General features: G+C 46.0%; 1 protein-coding gene across 10 annotated transcripts in view; it reads right to left on the bottom strand.

The window, feature by feature from the left end:
• Window positions 1–18,943, bottom strand: part of PROM1 (prominin 1) — a gene marked incomplete at its 3' end in the record, with an annotated part of 98,722 nt that overhangs the window by 55,941 nt on the left and 23,838 nt on the right. For all 10 annotated transcript variants that reach the window (XM_084798294.1, XM_084798291.1, XM_084798299.1 and 7 more), the window contains one exon: window positions 974–1,029. In XM_084798294.1, coding sequence (XP_084654420.1) covers window positions 974–1,029 — 56 coding nt within the window. The remainder of the gene's footprint in view (window positions 1–973; window positions 1,030–18,943) is intronic.

Raw genomic sequence — 18,943 nt, 5'->3', positions numbered from 1 at the left:
TGGGTCACTTTTCTTCCTCTCTGGGCCTAACTGCTCACTCACCTACCTCTTCCACACCTGACCTCTGTGCTCACCTGGTCCCCAGCATTCCCATAGCCATCTCCTACCTACCCACCTTCTTGTCCTCTTCACTTCTTCCAGAGTCACTACTAGTAAGGGCTTCTGCTCAGAACTACTTGTTCTTCTTCTTGTTGTTGTTGTTTGTTTTGTTTTGTTTTTGTATGTAGCTTCATACCTACTTGTTGCCTTATTGCTCTTTTCCCTGGACCATAAGCTCCTACCCCTGCTTGTCTAAGAACGACCTTCCTTCTCTGTGTCATTTCTCTCATTTCACCCAAGTGTGCCCACCTAGCAGGTGCTCAACAAACCCGTCAATGACACTGATGGGAAGATGCCCTGGACCAAACTGGCTGAGAAAACAACATGCCCTGATGCTGGTTCTAGCTTCTAAGAATTCTCAAGAATCCTGCTTAGGGAGTTTCCCTCCTTTAGCTAAAAAACAAAACAAAACAAAACAAACAAAACAAAACAAAACCCTTAATATTTCTCCTCAGGTAATTTTATAATGACCCATAACTTGTTTTTCTTTAAACACCAATTTTGAAATTTCTGCTGCCACTCAGGTGGGATCTACAAAATAAGACAATATTTCATAAAAATCCTTCGTTGAAGAAAGTTACCAAATTACAGGTAAAATAATGATTGTTTAAAGGCCTGTGTTCAAGCCAGACATGGTTTTTCTAATATTTGCTATTTGTTTTCTTTTTTCTTTCTTGCTTTGTTTTTGTTTTTGTTTTGTTTTGTTGTTTTCGAAACAATGTAGCCTCGGCTGTCCTGGACTCAATTTGTAGACCAGGCTGGCCTCGAACTCACAACAATATGCCTGCCTCTGTCTGCCAGAGTGCTGGAATTACAGGTGTGCACCACTGTTCCCAGCTCATATTTGTTATTTTAAGTAATGACAAAAGGTTACCTCCTTGGAATGAACTGAGAGGTCAGACTTCGTCTGTATGATTTTTCTGATCATATCTATAAAGAAAAAAAAATGACAAAATAGCAAAATTATTTTTTCAGTAAAAGTATACAACACATATACACAAGGTCTATTAAGTACTTATAAATTATTTTAAGTGGACATAGCACCCTTATAATGATAGTCGTGTTTCTTAAAGTAGGTGAGTAATTGAGCCAAACATACACTGAAATTGCTAATTTTTCTTTTGCATTTATTTATTGAAGGGGCGTGGCACAATGGCAGGATAGGTGCACAGTATGGACAAGGCCTGGGGCTCTATCCATCAGTAGCACACAGTGGAGGCCAGAGGCCAACTTTCAGGGATCAGGTCCCCCTTTTGCACAGGCATGAGCTCTGGGGATCACACTGGGGTCACCGGGCTTGGTAAGTTCCCTTACCCATAGAACCATACATTCCAACAGCCCTAAGTCGCTAGTTTTATCCGTAACCACAAATACTTCCAACATTTGCAATATTTACAGATGAGTCTTTAAAGCAAGCATATCCATGAGTCATTAATGTGAAAAGCCCTTCCTCCTGTCTTTACACAGTATGGAATACTGAAATACTATGGGAGAGGTTTACTTTTCCACCTGTGCTCATTTGAGGACATTTTCAAAGGACAAGCACTGGATGAAAACTGGACAAGAACCATGGCTTCCTTTGAAGCTCCTTCAAGGCAGGATTTGAGAAGCTGAGGTTCAGACTTGCCAAAGAATCTAGTGGTTGATGGGAAAGCCAGGCCAGGGCCAGGTCTTCCTACTGCAACACTTGCTGTCCCTCATCTGTGGGGAGTGTCATACAAGCCTTTTGGAGGCTCACAAAGGATGGCCAGTAAAGCATCAGTGGCTCCTAAGACTCCTTGAATAGTCCCGATCCACTGCACACAGTGTTGCTCTACTAAGGACCCCTAGCACACTAGTGAAGTCTCAAAATGGATCCGAGGCTTGAGTGGTGACTGTTTCCCCCATCTTTAGGGAAGTCTCCTGAGGTGACCTTGCCCCCACCCCCATTTCCTCAGAGCTACACCAACCTGATTGGTTGCTCTTGGTGCTTGAGGCTAGCATGGGATGGTCTGATTGGTTCTTCAATCATATAAAGACTTATATACTGTACGATAAAGTTAGATCTGCATCTTGAGTCCGATTCCTGGGATTCCGTGTGGGCTCCACCTGCTCTGCCACCACTCGTATTCCCCACCCCCACCCTTTCATCCTCCCCCTCATCCCTAGACTCCAACTGTACCTCAGTGCTCTGACTGCTGCTTCTCACTGACCTGTACCAACCACTAAAAAGACTCCCAAGAAAGCAGCGATGTTCTGACACGCATGCTGTAAAACAACACCAGCCTGATAGGAGTTTCTTAAACAACAACTTTGTCTAAAATGGATTGAGCTAGAAATGATCATAATGAGTGAGTTAACCCAGAAGCAGAAAGACTCAAATGGTATATACTCACTTATATCTGCATATTAGCCCAAGGGGCATGTCCCACGAAAGCCTTCACTCACCAGGAAACTGAGACAGAGGGGAGGACATTCTAGTGGGACTCTAGATGAGAGAAGCATGGGAGAATGGCAAAGTAGAAGGATCCAGAGGGTCCTAGAAGCCTACAAGTAGAACATTATGATAGGCAGATTTGGGCCGAGGAGTCCCCCTCAAACTAAGGCACCAGCCAAGGACAATACAGGCCGTAAAACTTTAAACCCCTACCCAGATCTAGCCAATGGTCAGAACATTCTCCACAGTAGAGAGTGGGATATGACTTTCTCACATACTCTGGTGCCTCACCTTTGACCATGTCCCCTGGAGGGGGAGACCTGGTGGCACTCAGAGAAAGGACAGCAGGTTACCAAGAAGAGACTTGATACCCTATGAGCATATACAGGGGGAGGAAATCCCCCTCAGGAACAGTCATAGGGGAGGGGAATAAGGGGAAAATGGGAGGGAGAGAAGAATGGGAGGATAAAAGGGATGGGATAACCATTGAGATGTAACAAGAATAAATTAATAAAAAAAGGAAAAATAAAAATAAAAATACCTCTAAAAAAAAAACAAAAAAAACAAAAAAACAACTTTGTCTAGTGCACAGCTAAGACCTGAACCAAGGTATAAAGGTCCTGTTGCGGGGACAGGACAAGGAATTCTGACAAGCAGAGTCATTTCTTCCCACTACCTGGGAACGCAGGCTCTCTCCCCTGCAGCCACTCAACGAAGGTTTCTGGTAGAATTTCACACACACACACACACACACACACACACACACACACACGCACGCACGCACGCGCGCACACACACACACACACACGCACACGCACACGCACACAGGTTCTGTTATTGATTAAAGTGTTATGGGTTGGGTTCTTGATGTAGGTTAGAGGGGAATGTAGCACACAAGAGCAGAGCAGAGCGGAATCAAAGACCCACGCTCGATCCCTAACACCTGAAGAATTTAGTCCAACGGCTAGGGAGACAGCGCAACTGGTAAAGTGTTTGCCATACAAGCAAGGATGGAGACTGAGTTTGACTCCCCAGCATCCATATGAAAAGGCTAGGCATAGTGTCACGTAGCTGCAATCTCGGTCCTGATTCCTAGGACTTGGCGGTATAGCAGAAGTGATGAGGCCTTGGTCCCATTTGGAGACCTGGTCTCAAAAGAAGTGGACAGTGTTCCTGACGACAGCATCCAAGATTATCCACTGGCCCCCTCCATGCATGCACAGTCATGGGGCATGCATACCCATGAACACACACACAGCCTCACTCACCTCCCCTAGTCTCCCCACACATGTATGCACATCAAAGGCGCCAGGGAGGGGATCTCCAGCTCTCTCATCTACTTAGTCTAATATTAGGTAAGTAACCCATTGCCACAAGCACCCTCACTGGATGAGTCTTAAGTCTCAGAGGGTAGGGTTAGGGTGTTAATATCTGTCAATAAATTGGTATCCGAGGTCTGGTGTACAGTATTGCTATTCCTGATTGTAATCCATGCCAAATAGAGTGTGGGAGACTGCTATTTTGACTCTATAATATCCACTCAAAATAAATATCCATTAAATATAAATAAATGAAATGAAACAGTGTCTGAGAGCCTCACTGCATACACAAAAATGGGTCCTCACTGGACTAAGCCAGAGGTCCCCAAGTATAGTTTGGACATGGCCAGGACTAATGGGTTGAAACAAGGTGTAATTGCCCTTTTGCTAGGTTGACATTTGTATAAAGGGGCAGAGACAATAGCAGATGATGGCTGGTGACTTAGCACAAAGCCAAGTGGCAGTAGCTAGTAGTCCTAGACTGTTGCCATTTAACACAAAGCACATACAACAGGAAAGCTTTCTTCATAAAGCATGGAAATTGCATTTATTCAGCCCTGATCTGTGAATCCAGATCTTTTAATGATTCTGTACAAGAAAATGGAGAGTGTGCACACCACATCATAGTGGTACAAGCTCTTGAGAAAAAAATCCAAAACACTATGCCAGTAGTCAGCTATAAGCTAAAGTAGTCATGTTTTCATGGAGGACCATTTTGTTGTGGTGGTGGTTGTTGAGAGATGGAACGACAAACCATTTTCTCTTATTTGGGTGTCTCATAAATGTTTTCCCCTAAATTTCAGGAGCACAGACTGCAGTTTCAAAACAGCCAATGACAGAGCATGCTACCAATGATAAAATGGATCTCTGAAGCCAGAATTAGAATTTTGCAAAGCTTCCATTAATATGCCTGCCTGTTATGACTGATAAATATATTAAAATGAAGTGTGTTGGGACTGAAGAGATGGCTCAGTGGTTAAGAGCACTGGCTGTTCCCCCAGAGGAACTTGGTTCAGTTCTCAACACCCCCAATGGTGTTTCACAGCTACCTGTAGCCTTAGTCCCAGGAGACCCAATGCCTCCATGTCACTAAGTGGAGGCATCCATGGGCACATGACTGGTGCACAGACATATTCGCAGGTAAAACACCCATTCACATCAAACAAACATAATGCTTTTGTAGGTGAGATATGCCAACACCTTGGAAGGTGTTGCAAGACTTATAAAATTCAGTGAATCATTCTTCAGATGAGGACATAAGCTGCTTTGAAGCCCTCCGTGGCAAGGTGGAAAACAGACCAAAGGATTTGAAAACATCAAAGATGAAAATTTTCACTCACATCCCACATTGAAAACAGCTTTAAAAGATAAGCACTTACCCAGTTTGGGTAAATGTCAAAGAAAAATACCCAGAATTTACTGAAATGACTCTTTAATTACATATCTCTTCGTGTCCAGCTGTCTACACTGTCTACAACCAAAGCCATCTACCGTGACACACTGAAATGGGACATAGACATACGAAAGCACTGACTCCCTCTAAACTAGAGGGTAAAAGGATTTGCAAAATGGGGAAGCATCATGTGATCTGTAAGTCAGCACTCTTGGGCTCTTGTGGTGGTACACAGCTCTGTGGAAGGGGCTGGAGTCCTTCCGAGTTCAGAGCCACTGTCTTAAAAGCCCATGGCTCAAGGGCTCCCACATGGCTCTATGCTAAGGAACTGCAGTGTTAACTTGTGTGTTAAATCATTGCTGATCAAAGGGGAAAGCCTTATTCATGCTCTATTGTAAGTATCCATTTTCTAAAGAGAATACAGTGAGATTCAAGTACAACGTAAAAATTCACAAGTAGTAGATGCATGAATGCGTAACATTATTTAAGACACATGGATATATTTCTTTGCAGCCACAAAAGGCTTTCTGTGGACTTAAAAAAAAAAAAATCAAGTCTGTCCCTGTCCAGAGCAAATTCCAGAGAAGATGAGGAGCAGATAGGTGAGTCAAATCGAATGCTTGAGTTGAGACACAGATGGAGGCTGTACAAATGTTAATGCAGCCATGCTTCGAAGCCTGAATTCCAGCTGCTCTCCAGAAGCTGAGGCAGGGGGATCACAAGTTCAAAGCCTCCCTGGACTACTGAGCTAATTCAAAGCTAGCCTAGGAAACTTGAGGCGATGGCTCACAATAAAAACTATGAAGAAGCTGGGGGTGCAGCTCAGTGGCAGAACATCCGCCTTAGCATGCACAAGGCTGCTACGTGCCCAGTACTGCCCCAAAGGTTAAATTCCTGAGAGGGCTGCTCTTGTGCAAAAGGGGGAAAACCCAGGGGATTTTGTCCCGGACGCAGGTTCAACACAGCCTAGTGTTGCACATATCACATCAGCATGTCAGCATGTTTCACTGCCACTGATAGCTTTAGCACCCGGCGTTTCCTTCCTTGGCTCTTCAGAGAGAGAGAGAGAGAGAGAGAGAGAGAGAGAGAGAGAGAGAGAGAGAGAGAGAGAGAGAGAGAGAGGCAGCACAGCTGCATCACTATGTGGCCTCTTCTCCCTAGGCCCACACCAGCTCTGTACCCCAGGTCTCTCACTATTAGGTAGCAAGCAGCCTGTACCCGTAGCATGTGAAAAGATGTATGTATATGATGCTGTTTCCAGGCCTGGCCTCTGTATCCAACCACAGCCTTCATCTTTGTCTGCATCCTCCAACTCTGTAAAGTGTGGCAGATTCACAAAAACTCCTGAACCCAGAGGCTTGGCAGAATCACAGGGAGCCAAAGTAGAATCCCCAGACCAGTTTCCCTCTACACTGGTCCTAAGCCTGTAGAAGCAAATGATTCTTACTGAGCCAGGCCTAATGGCTCATGCCTATAATCACAGCAGTTGAGAGGCTGGGGCTATCCTGAGCAAAGCAATGGGTTGCATGCCAGCCTGGGCTAAAGAGTGAAAGCATGTCTTTAAAGGCAAAACAGAGGGTGGTGACAAGATGGCTTAGTAGACAATGGCGCTCACCACCAAACTTGCAGACCCGAGTTTGATCTCTAAGACCCACATGGTAGAGGGAAAAAAAAACCAATTCCCACAGTTGCCTTCTAACTTCCACATGTATGTTATGGTGCACAGACATACAGGCACATGTGCACACATACATATATAATTTTAAAAAGACAACCCCCCCCCAAAATCACTAAAAATGAGGGTTGAGGTAAATGACATCACCGAGCTATACCAAAGTAAGCTATCCCCTGTTAAGCCTTCCCTCTGGTATGTTTCTTTCTTTTTTTTTTTTTTTTTTTTTGGTTTTTTTGAGACAAGGTTTCTCTGTGTAGCCTTGGCTGTCCTAGACTCGCTTTGTAGACCAGGCTGGCCTCGAACTCACAGCGATCCGCCTGCCTCTGCCTCCCGAGTGCTGGGATTAAAGGCGTGCGCCACCACGCCCGGCTACCCCTCTGGTATGTTTCTTGCCACAGTTTGAATGTGATCTGTCTCTTTCTAAATCCGTGTTGAAGTTGACTCCACTATGCAATATTAGGATGAAGGACCTTTAAGAAAGGATTGGAGTTCAGCTTTTTTGTTTCATTTTGTTTTAAACTTTTTACTGGTTCTCTGTGAATTTCCCATCATGCACCCTCAAGAGGCTCAGCTTTTAAGCACACTACATGTGTGTTGCAATGGGGCGTCTTGCCTCAACTCCATCCTCTGCCGGCACGAAGGCCAGCACCAGCTGCGGTCTTTTAACCTTAGATCAGAACCAGGAATCAAACTGATTTTCTTACTAAGTCATGCCAACTGAGATACAGCGTCATGAGCTCTAAGACCCCTCCTCTAGCTGTGACTTTCCTGCCAGTCCTGACCAAGCAAAAGTGGGAAAACCCTTATTTTCCCTCAGAAGATGGCATATGCAGATGTGCCACGTGTAGACCTTGATGACACCAACAGATCGGCACAAATGTAAAAACGAAGACTTCAAGTCATCCTCATTCAGGATCTCAACTCACAGAGCCATAAACTAGAATGCATTAAAAAAATCCATTGGAAATTATAAAAATCACTTTAAAGTGTAGTCATAAATTACCTCTCCCACCTGCTTCCCATTCCTGGCTATCTTCAAAGCTCCAAGTGGCCTCACCCCACAGGTCCCATATATGCATAAGCCTTCTAAAGTTTTTTTTTTAAACCACCAACCAATTTTCCTAATCTACAAAAATGCATGCTCATAAGCAGTGTAAACCACTGACTTGTCAAGTCCAATTGTACTGGTAAAGCATTTAACACCGTCATCTCGGAAAGCACACTTTGGATGGTGATTGAGCTAACGGTCATTCTGATTCCATTCCTAAGAGTTATGTGCACAAAATGGTCCATAAGATGGGTAATGAATGCCAACTTGCAGACCCAGATGGCTCTTTGTAAAAAGGAAATGCAGGTTAAAGTCAAGACACAGAGCCTGCTGGTGCAAACACAAACCCCCATGTAGCTTACGCATGGCCACCATCACTTCCCACTGAGCCTCCCTATGGGAAATGCTATTCAGTGCAGCTGTCTGCTATCTTCTTGCTGTGGGTCACAGCATGCTAGGCTCTGTTTCTGTTTGTTGATGCTCTTCCTGAGTTAGAATTCTAAAATGAAACTCGCAACAGGAAAATATCGGCATCACTACAAATAAATCCAAATGTCTGATTAGTTAAGTAGGTTGATTCAGTTTACTACTTTTTTTTTTCTTAATCAATTCATCGCTTGGAAAATCTTTAAATTTCTGAGTTAGGACAGATGTGATGGGTTCTGGTAACTGATGGGCTCATTACAAAAGTGAATCACACACCCTAGAACTTTACCCTAAGGCGTGCATATATGCATGCATGTTCATTTCCCAGCATTTATACAACCTGAGTCCTCTTCCAAATGGATCGCTGGAGGTGAGTTAAGATAACACCTATGGGAGCAGAGAGATGTCTCAGTGGGTAAATCCAGGCACAGTAGTAATCCCAGTCCTCCCATAGTGAGAGGGGAAGCAGAGATGCAGAGAATCGTTAGAAGCTCATAAACCATAGCCCCGTATGTGCCAGCGTGAACAGCATCGACTAGCGCCTGAGGCTGCCCTGTGACCTCTGTACATATCCGATGGCACGTGAGCATGTGTGGTCAGACATAGACACACACACACACACACACACACACACACACGCACACGCACACGCACACGCACACACACACCATCTTTGGCAAAGGTACATCAGTGGGCTGAGGGTGTTCCTAGAAAGAATGCTTACATAGCATGCATGAGGTCCTGAGTTTGAACCCCCGCCCAAAATAGGTATAAAAATAAAGGCAGGCGTATTACCACCCACCCCACCTCCAAATCAGACAGACTCAAGGGAGCTAAGTATGACATTGCAGGCTCTCGGGGCTGTCATGTCCAAACAGCGGAGCTTCAAAAGCATTTCCCAGTTACACTCAAGAGGCAAGGGACCAGTTCACTTGACTGACTTGAGAGGATCAGGCTTTTATTGAACTTTACATTCTTCTACAATAACCTCCAAACATTGTGAAGAACTGCTTGCATCCATCTGGTTTTGTCTACGCACGCACGTGTGTGTGTGTGTGTGTGTGTGTGTGTGTGTGTGTGTGTGTGTGTGTGTGTGTGTGAGAGAGAGAGAGAGAGAGAGAGAGAGAGAGAGAGAGAGAGAGAGAGAGAGAGAGAGAGAGAGAAACTGTGTGCAAGCAGTACCCATATTGGCCAAAAGAGGGCGTTGGATCCCCTGGAACTGCAGTTAGAGAGGATTGTAAGCTGCTGGGAATCAAACGAGGGCCCTCTGGAAGGCAACCAGGTGCTCCCAACAGCTGGTCTCCTGACAATGTGATTTCTCCGTGGCAAGCCAAGGACAACAGCGGGTCTCAGGCAGTGCGAGGGGAGGAATGTGGATGCCCAACTCCAAAGAGAGCTGAACTTGATGAGGATGTTGTCAAGGTCATCTTCCAGCGGTCCTAATGGGTTAAATATGCCTGCCATCCCTAGCAATGACGTATGTGTCTGCTACTGGACTCCCACTTCCTGTGGCTGGTATGGCTGAAGTGAGCTGGTCCAAATCCCTGCTACAGCTCCTCTGGACCTTGCAGCTTTGTGTAACGAAAAGCCTGGATGAGACCAATCAGATCCCAACATCAACCCAACTAAGCCTGGGATTGTTTGGTTTTGTTTTTTGTTTGCTTGTTTGTTTTTAATAAAGAGATCCGTGCTTCTGACATTTAGAAGCCAGGTCAGGTTTATCAGACTTATCAAGTGTAGGCTCCCACTTCTAAGTTCATAATCAAATTGGTCAGGGGGAGCCTCTTTCCCTTTCTCTAAAGTACAATGGCATACAACAATGTTTACCTATAGTCCTGTCACTCAGGAGATCTAAGGAAGGAACTTCAGCTTAGGAGTTTGAAGCAGTCTGAAAAATGGGGGGTGAGAACGGTGAGAATGGGGGTGTGCCAAGGGTGTGCAACAACTTTTGATTATTTTTATTATTCTTGTCAGCTCATGACCATATCTAATATGTAAGTATTTCCAGGTGGTGGTGGCGCACTTGGGAGGTAGAGGCAGGCAGAAATCCGTGAGTTCAAGGCCAGCCTAGTCTCCGAGCTCAGTTCCAGGACAGCCAGCGAGTTTACCACCAAGTAACTTGCTCTCTAGACGAACAGTTCAGGGTTACTCTTGCTGCAGCAAAATGCCATGACCCAAAGCAAGTTGTGAAGAGTAGAGTGTAGTTGGCTTATACATGCTGATCACACGCATAGCGGGAAGCCGAGACAGAAACTCAAACCAGGCAACAATCTGGGGGCCTGAACTGATGCAGAGGCTGCTGGAGGGGTGCTGCTTACTGTCCTGATCCCCATGCTCACTGAGCCAGCTTTTTGACAAAACCCAGGACCACCAGCCCAGGGTGGGCACCCAGCCCTACAAGGGGCTAAGCCCTCCCCATCAATCGCTAATTAAGAGCACGCCCTACAGGTTTGTCTGCAGCCAGATCTTAGGGAGGCATTGTCCTAGCTGAGGTTCCCTCCTCTCGGATGACTCTAGCTTATGTTAAGTTGACATAAATCTAGCCAGTACAATAAGTGATGAAGAAAAACGGCTATGGAGGAAGTTCTGCTTGTGAAATCATCTGGGACTAATCTGGCCCTTTCAGCCTCTGCCAACTTTGTGTTCACACCCGTTCGTTACTGTACCTGGACCCGCTCCGCATGCTGTCTGATCCAAGCCAGGTTGTTACTGGGCTACGCTTCAGTCATCCCCACCTCCTTTAAAGGAAGCTGTGAAAGCTGTACAGGCCTTCGGAAGATTTCTGGTGTCTCCCTGGAGCTGGACAGAGGGCTGGGGAGCCTCTGTAATGTATGAAGATGCTGCAGGGGAGCTGGCTCCTCCTGTTGCCTTCTGCGGCTCCAATAAGGCAGCCCATGGCGAGTCCAGGATAAGGACCACTGCAAATGCACTCATGGACTCCCACATGTGCATCATCCTCTAAAACATCCCTGGAGAGGATAATTGCATGGCCAGCCTTTGTCTCTGCTCTTCATGGGTAAAACTATGCCTGGGGGACCTCTGAAAGACATGTGTTTTCAGTTAAGTGTTTAATCTGCACCGGAGACCACGTGATGTTAATGACAGGGCCATGGGCCTGTGAATCAAATAAATTCATTTTGTCATTTATGCAACAAAGGCTTGACAGAGAGAAAGGCCTCCCGGAGACAGAATATATTATGATCGGAGAAGAGTGGGTGACGGGTCATGTAAAATTATTTTTAAGTTTCTTTTTTAAGCTTTTAACTTTTAAAATAACTTCATTGGAATATCCTTTCCTGTCCAGCCCAACTTCAAACTGAAGACAAAAGAACATAATGTAATTCCTGATGGGCTACAGTTAAAATTCTGGTCCCCGTACATGTAAAATCGTATTTGACTGTATCTCATGCAGGAGAAGTGGCCTGGAGCAATCTTCACAGTATCTCAGCATGAAGCATGCTGTTTGCCATGAAATCTAACAGTGCCAGTGATAGCCTTCGCCGTGCTGAAAGCTACTTGTGCTCTTTAAATTAATCCATATGTAGAAGGAGATGGGGAGGGGAGGGGAGGGGGAGGGAAGGAGAGAGTGGAAAGTATTTTAAGCACACATCAGTCCACTTGAAATGTGCGGAGGATAGTAAACACCTGCCCTGGGGTTCCTGATTCCCTGTCTTAAGAGATTAATTCCTTCAATTCCAACGCCCTGGGAGGTCTAAGAGGAAAAGAGGCACAAAGTGGAGTCGACTTGCTGTGCACCTACCAAGTCACCAAGCCTCCTGCTCCAGGAAGCAAGAACAGGTCATAAATGAGCCAGAACTGGCTTCTAGCGCTGCCTCCAGCACTAACAGGCCATGGGACTGGTTGGAATATATGTCAAATTGCAGACTCTCCCCTCTAAGTGACAAGAGACTCACTGCTTCCTTATGACTGTTTTCAGAAAGATCTCAAGTGACAGTGGCCGCCTCCCAGAATCCTTCCTGTAACCTTGCAGATGACACTGAGGCTACTCCTGGCTGGTGAGGCTTAGCGGAGCCTCGTTGGGGTCCCCCAAACTCAGGGTGGTTTTAATGCTGGCACCCATTCCTTTTTCTACTGTGCACCCTGTGTGGATCCCAACTCCTGATTCTAATGTCGCATGTGGAGGAGCCGGGCCATTCACTTGAGTTCTGTGCTTTAATTTCATCTGGGGGAAAAGGAAGTGATAATTTACCTTACAAGATTACTCTTGGTGACACACGTGTGTAAAGCACCTGGGATAGTATCTGACACTAGTCAGTGTTCCAGAGCTGGCAGTTGGTGATAGCTGAAGCGGCTGTCCTAAAGTTCCAGACAGACAGTTCTCTGAGCTCTTCAATCCGAGATAACTACTGCCAAATATCATCTGTTCATAACCAGTCAGAGCCTGAGATTGGGAGAGGATGGGTTTGGGCTTTAACTCTGGTTCTTCATTTACCAGATTTCTGTACAGGGTCACTTAAAAAGCCTGTCACCTCCCCTTCCAGCCTAAAAGTCCCTCGCACACACAGTGACACGGTGCAATCTCATTCTCGGAAATGTTTAATTAGCCCACATGTGTTCAGTCCCTGTACTGGGAACAAAGACCTCGGAGCTGAAGAGATGGTTAATGGACTTTCAGAGTCCTCATAATATACATGAGTAAATAAAACAGCAGGGATGGTGTGTAGTGGGATGCAAGCCCACGCGGGTCAATATGAGCAGGTTTAGGAGAAAGACCTGTTAGAGCAGCAGGCAACATGAGGGCCGAAGGTAACGGGATGAAATGATGTCACAGCACTGACAGACTGAAAGCACCTGGAACTGCTTCAGTCCAAGTCCAACACAGGAGATGAGGAAAGGCAGGAAATCGGTGTCCCAGTTGAGAGCTAAGAATTCTAGTCCTTCTGCTTAAAGGCAGTGCAGCCTTAGGCCAGGTGGCCTTGAGCTTAGGGACTCTGGGCCCTGGTTTCCACATCTGCACATGCCAGGCTGTTATTACCAGCAGCATCCTGTTGAGATCACTGGCAACCATCAAGGGATGATTAGCTCTGAACTTCTGAAGGGCTCTACGGACTGTACCGTGGACCTACTGTGTGCCAGGTCTGCAACGAACACAGCTGAGCTGACTACGTCCTAAGATAGCTGAGGGACGATGTCAAGTGGGACAAGTAAGTCTTCCTCCAGACGTGCTCTCAGAGTCAGACTCCCGACAGGCTTCTCCCTTACAAGCAACAGCAAAGCCACTGTGCCTGCCTGGATGAGAGCCATGGCAGGGCAGTCTTCAGAGATGAGGTGATTGTTGTTCCGGACAAGCAAATTGACTTCTGAAGCTCCACTTCATGAGCCAGCATTGAAACAACCTCCCCAGCCCCACCCCCCACCCTGCCGCCGACCCCTGTACTATTTTCCTCCTGGTGCTGGGAACAGACTTAGAGACTTAGAACCAGAGAGGGATGGGTAAGAGCCCGATGGTCCTGTGGCAACGCCTGCGTTAGCTCCAGTGTAGGCCTAAGACCATCGTGTTTGTTTTGAATCAATTCCACAGGAAGTTCCTGAATGCCATAAAAGTGAACCCCAGAGATGGGTGCTGGCAGAGGATGTGCCTGGTGAACGCAAGGCCACAGGCTCTTTCTCAGGAAAAGGGGAGAAGCAGAAACAGTGAAGGGAAAGAGGTAAAGAAAGCATGAGGGAAGGGAAGGAAAGGACAGGGAGAAAGGAGAGAAGGAGCAAGAAGAGGAGGAAAAGGAGGGGAAGAGAAGAGTAAGGGAGGAAAGGTTGAGAAGAGGAGGGAGGGGAAAGGAAGGGCAGGGCCACCACCTGCTTTCCGTGTCAACAATGAAGTGAGCCAAGTCCAGTAAGATGCTGTCGGTCCACTAGGCCTGTGTCCTGGTTATGGGATGGAAGTGTGTGAAGAAAGAAGGAAATGGTGTATGATCCCAGAGTCTGTCAGCTGCTGAGGTGGCTGAGCCTGAGAAGGCCTCCTGGGACAGCAGACACACACGGCCTTTCACTCCTGTGGCTCCACAGTTTTAGGCCTCCAGCCTGACTCACTTCATTCTCAGGCTCCGGAATCCCAAGGGCTGCTTGGCAATACTCACATCACAGTGCAGTTCTCGGGAAACGCTGAGGTTGGAGGTTCCCCCCCCCCCCATTCCTACAGCAGAATACTAGAACATTCAAGACACAGCAGAAAGGTGGCAAAGTGGAAAATCACCATTTTACATCCATAAAGGTGACTGTGCTGTTCAGTTTTCTGCTGCTATAGAAATTACCCAAGGGACTGCCTGAGACGGGACAAGGTTTGGTTCTGGCTCACATGGCAGTTGCAGTCCAAAGTGAGGCTACGGCTCTGTGGCTGTGAAAGACCAGCACAGAGGCAGGGACAGTGACAGAGTAAAACATTCACCTCACAGAACAGAGAAGAAAGGGAGGAGCCAGAGCCCCACTGACCCAGTGACCTAAGGACCCAGCATTAGCCGTGACTGGTAAATCCTCCATCAGTTTCCACCCTAGGACCAAGCTTTTGGTCGTGTCAACATTCAGGGGACAGTCAAGACCCAAACACTATCAGTGAGGGCTGATTAAAGCAATGAGAAGCTACAGACCCTAAGCAGACAATGGGCTGTTGGAGACCAGGGTAGGATATGGAAACATTTGAGGACAAAGCTAATATATACCATTGGCCACCCTGAAATTTGCTCTGTAAGCCAGATTGGCCTCAAACTCAGAGATCCACCTGCCTCTGCTCCCAAGTGCTAGGATTAAACGTGTGTGCCACCATACCTGACACACACACACACACACACACACACACACACACACACACACACACACGTGTGTGTGTGTATATTTATATACATAAACACACATATATATGTATATATGTGTACCTATATTTTTTTAAATTTATTTAAGGTAGGGTCTCACTGTGTAACACTGGCTGACTTAGGAGTCACTGTAAAGACCCAACTGGCCTCTAACTCAGAGATTCATCTGCCTCTGATGGAATTAAAGACATGGGCCATCACATTCCATCCCCCTCCCAAAAACATAAAAATTTTAGAAGGGCCAGCTAGATGGCCCAACAGTAAAAATACTTGCCTTACCACCAAGCCTGATGACCTGAGTTCAATCCCCATGACCTACATAGTAGAAGGAAAGAATCAATCCTGACGGGCTATCTTTAGACTCTGTGTGTGTGTGTGTGTGTGTGTGTGTGTGTGTGTGTGTGTGTGTGTGTGTGTGAACCATCTTAAGCAAATATCTAACTTTCTTTCACCCATGTGCCTCCTGATGTGGTACCATGGGGGGCATAATGCAATAATAGCCTCTCACGTTGCTTCATTTGGGTTAAAACTATAAAGGCACTATAGGGAAATCTTGAGAACTGTAAATAGGAACTGTGTGTGTGGCTGATGAAAGTGTTAAATGTCACGGGAGTCATGTTTCCGCTTGTTTGCGTGGGAGAATGACTTCCGAGACGCACACTGAGCATTAAGCTGTGAGGCGAAATCTCCCAACAAGCAGTCCAGGTAAAGTTAGTGCCCATCTGAGCTGTTGTTGCAAAGCTGCTAAAGGTTTAAAATGGAAAACTACAGTACAGAGACAAAAGATAACAAGGCCTTGGGCCTCTTCCCTGCAATCACTTTGCCTGTTCTGTGATGGTTAATTGGGGTAACAAATACTGGGCTTAGAAACAACACCTATGACAACACTGTCCTTGGAATTTTCTAGAGAGGATTATCTGTGGAGGAAGGACCTATGGTGGGAGTTAGTGGCACCGTTGCATGTGCTGGGATCCCTGTCTGGATGAAACTGAATGAAAAGGAGAAAAGCATTGGCCGGGGGGGGGGGGGGGGCATCACTAGGGGGATGTGGAGGGGGTTGCTAAGCTCTTTCATTCTTTGTCTATGCTTCCTGACCTGTCCGCATGTGAGTCAGCAGCCACCTGCTGCCCCTTACAGGCCCCCCCACCTTGCCTCCCTGCCATGGTATATGGCTGAACTGTGAGCCAGAACGCACTTCTCTTCTGACATCCCTTATGCCAGAGAGTCTGTTCCAGGCAAGAGAGAAGCACCCAGTTAGCCAGTTAAGTGAGTCTCCCGGTTTATCAGGCTCACAGCGTTCTGACTCTGTTTTATCGTTTCCTTCTTTGCCTGCTGGCAAAGCGGGAACCAGTCAAGAGGTAACTGAGAGAACATGGGTGTGAAAATTAATAGCAACACGGGCCCTGGTGTGGTACTGACAATACAAGATGTCACATTCTTTCAAGGTTGGCTGTTGTGGTTGAAGGGAAATGAGGCGACACTTGGCCTTTGCCTCAGGTGCTTCAGCAAAGACAAATAGAAGGCCAAAAAACCCGCTACAAGCCTAGAGGAAACAACTATGAAACTCCAGGGCATTTTCCACCTGGCAAGCAGTGAATGGTAAAGTATTGCATTCTTACTGCTGGTTTTGGGAAAGCTTGAAACTTATCAGGGTTAAGAAGTTAGGGTAAGGCTTAGTTGTCTCACATTTTGTCATCCAGTTCAGACTTTCATCAAAGCGGGCTGACCTTTAATAAAGTCAGCCTCTCACCATTCCTTGGGCCTTGCCTCTCCCGTCTCATTCACACAGTGCTCATACATACACCAATTTATGTATAGCTGTGTACGCAGCCTCCATTAGTTGTCACTAAGTTGTTTATCCTGTGACCAGAGTCCGCCAACTCACATCAAAGTGAGTACAGACGCTGTTGGGGAGCAACCACAAAAGGCAAAGTGATAACTTGGTTTGTTCAAGACACAGTCCTGCCTTAATCATTGCCAACACTTTTGTTCCCTCTTAAATTGTCTCACTGCATATAAGAAACTGTATAGTTACTGTAACCGAGTAACTTGGAATTCAAATTTCAGCTCTGACTTTTTGGGTTGTGTATTTGGTCCAGCCTCGAAAAGTACTTAACTTCCCTGAGCCTGTCAAACGGAGATGATAAGACACATCATTAAAAACATAAGACCTTAGCAGCAAAGTCTCTTAAAGCCCCCACTGATCCAGCCACATCTGGGCCCTTAAACAGGTCGGCTCATTCCTTCTCTGAGGCTTGCCCATGTTACACTTCAGACGGTTGTGCCCTCCCTACTCCTCAGAGTTAAATTTGAGGTGCTCAGCGGGCTCCTCTACCACCAAATGCTTATAACTCGTTACCCATCTGTGTCACTCCACAATCCCTCGTCCTATGTCCACTACTTACTCAGCATTAACACATCTTGTTTGCGCCATCGATGAAACTGTTTATTCCCCAAGGAAGAAAATGTTCTCTCTCCTTCATAAACCCCATAGCCCCAACCCAGGGCTATGCGCCTGTGCCAAGTGCTCCCCAGAACTTGCCTGCCCTAAACAAGACATGTGAGTGAGAGCCAAGAAACTGGCATTGTCTAAGCGGGAGCACTTTCCTTAAGAACAACAATAACAATCTAGAAATAGAAACATGGTGCGTAAAACTCCACATTTTCTGTCATTGTGTTTCTTTAGGCCTTTGCCCACCCCCCCGCCACCCCCCGTGGCTTCCTTATTAAGCCACGCAGGTGGATGGGATGGATAATCAAAAAACTTCTTACGTACTTAAAATACAACTGCAAATCATTGAACGTGAAGACCCTGGGCATTGAGCATCCACTACAATCTGACTTCCTGACACCTCTAAGTGTGTGTTATCACACTGGCTGGGAAGTGTGAAGCACTTTTTGTTTTAAGTTTCATATATAATGATAATATAGAATCCTCAAGCGTAGATACAGGGAGCCCTATGGGTAAATGTCTTAAAACTTGATGAGTTTAGATATTTGGTTTTTTTTTTCTACATCATATCTTGATTTGCATTCCATGTGGGAATATGGTATGATTAAACTTTTAAAACCAGCAACACAATAGTTTAAAAAACCGCATATCAAATGCACACAGTTATCTACAAGTGAACATATACCCTATATGTATATGTATATGTATATTCTATATATTCTAAGTATATCCTATAGGAACATATACTTTCTATAAAGTGAGAATATATTGCTATGTCTGCTATGCTTGAGATTAATAACACTGCAAGAAAAAAATGGCAGTGAGCTTCCGTAGTCAACAAAGCATGTCAATGTAGCAGGAGTTTGCGCTGTATTCTGAGCACCAGGAATTCAACTGGGAAGGACACAGGAGACAACCTGCCTCTGTGTGCTCAGAGTCCTCCAGAGCCCAACATCCCCAACCCACACGGCCACACTTCACCCTCTCGCACCCCTGCTTCTCTTCCTGCTCTCTTGCCCCATTAGCTGGCACTGAAGGTATAATCTTAAGGCAGCAAGCTGCATCTCCCAAGGGCTGACGCACCCTGTACAAGAAAGCAACTGGATGTTTTTTTTATCTCCCCTAAATGACAGTTTCCCTCACACCAAGTGGCCTAATTAGTGCCACTAATTAGTGTTCCCAGGGAACAGGTGAGGCACAGAGTTCTAGCCGAAGTTCTGCTGTGGAGGCATCATGAATAAAAATAAAAAAAGAAAAAGAAAAAGAAAACAAAACCAAGATCTCTGTAGAA

The sequence above is a fragment of the Acomys minous genome (genome assembly GCF_964271855.1).
Source record: "Acomys minous genome assembly, chromosome: 10".
Classification (NCBI taxonomy): domain Eukaryota; kingdom Metazoa; phylum Chordata; class Mammalia; order Rodentia; family Muridae; genus Acomys; species Acomys minous.
Note: the sequence above shows the minus strand (reverse complement) of the source record. Positions and strands in the feature narration are given on the sequence as shown.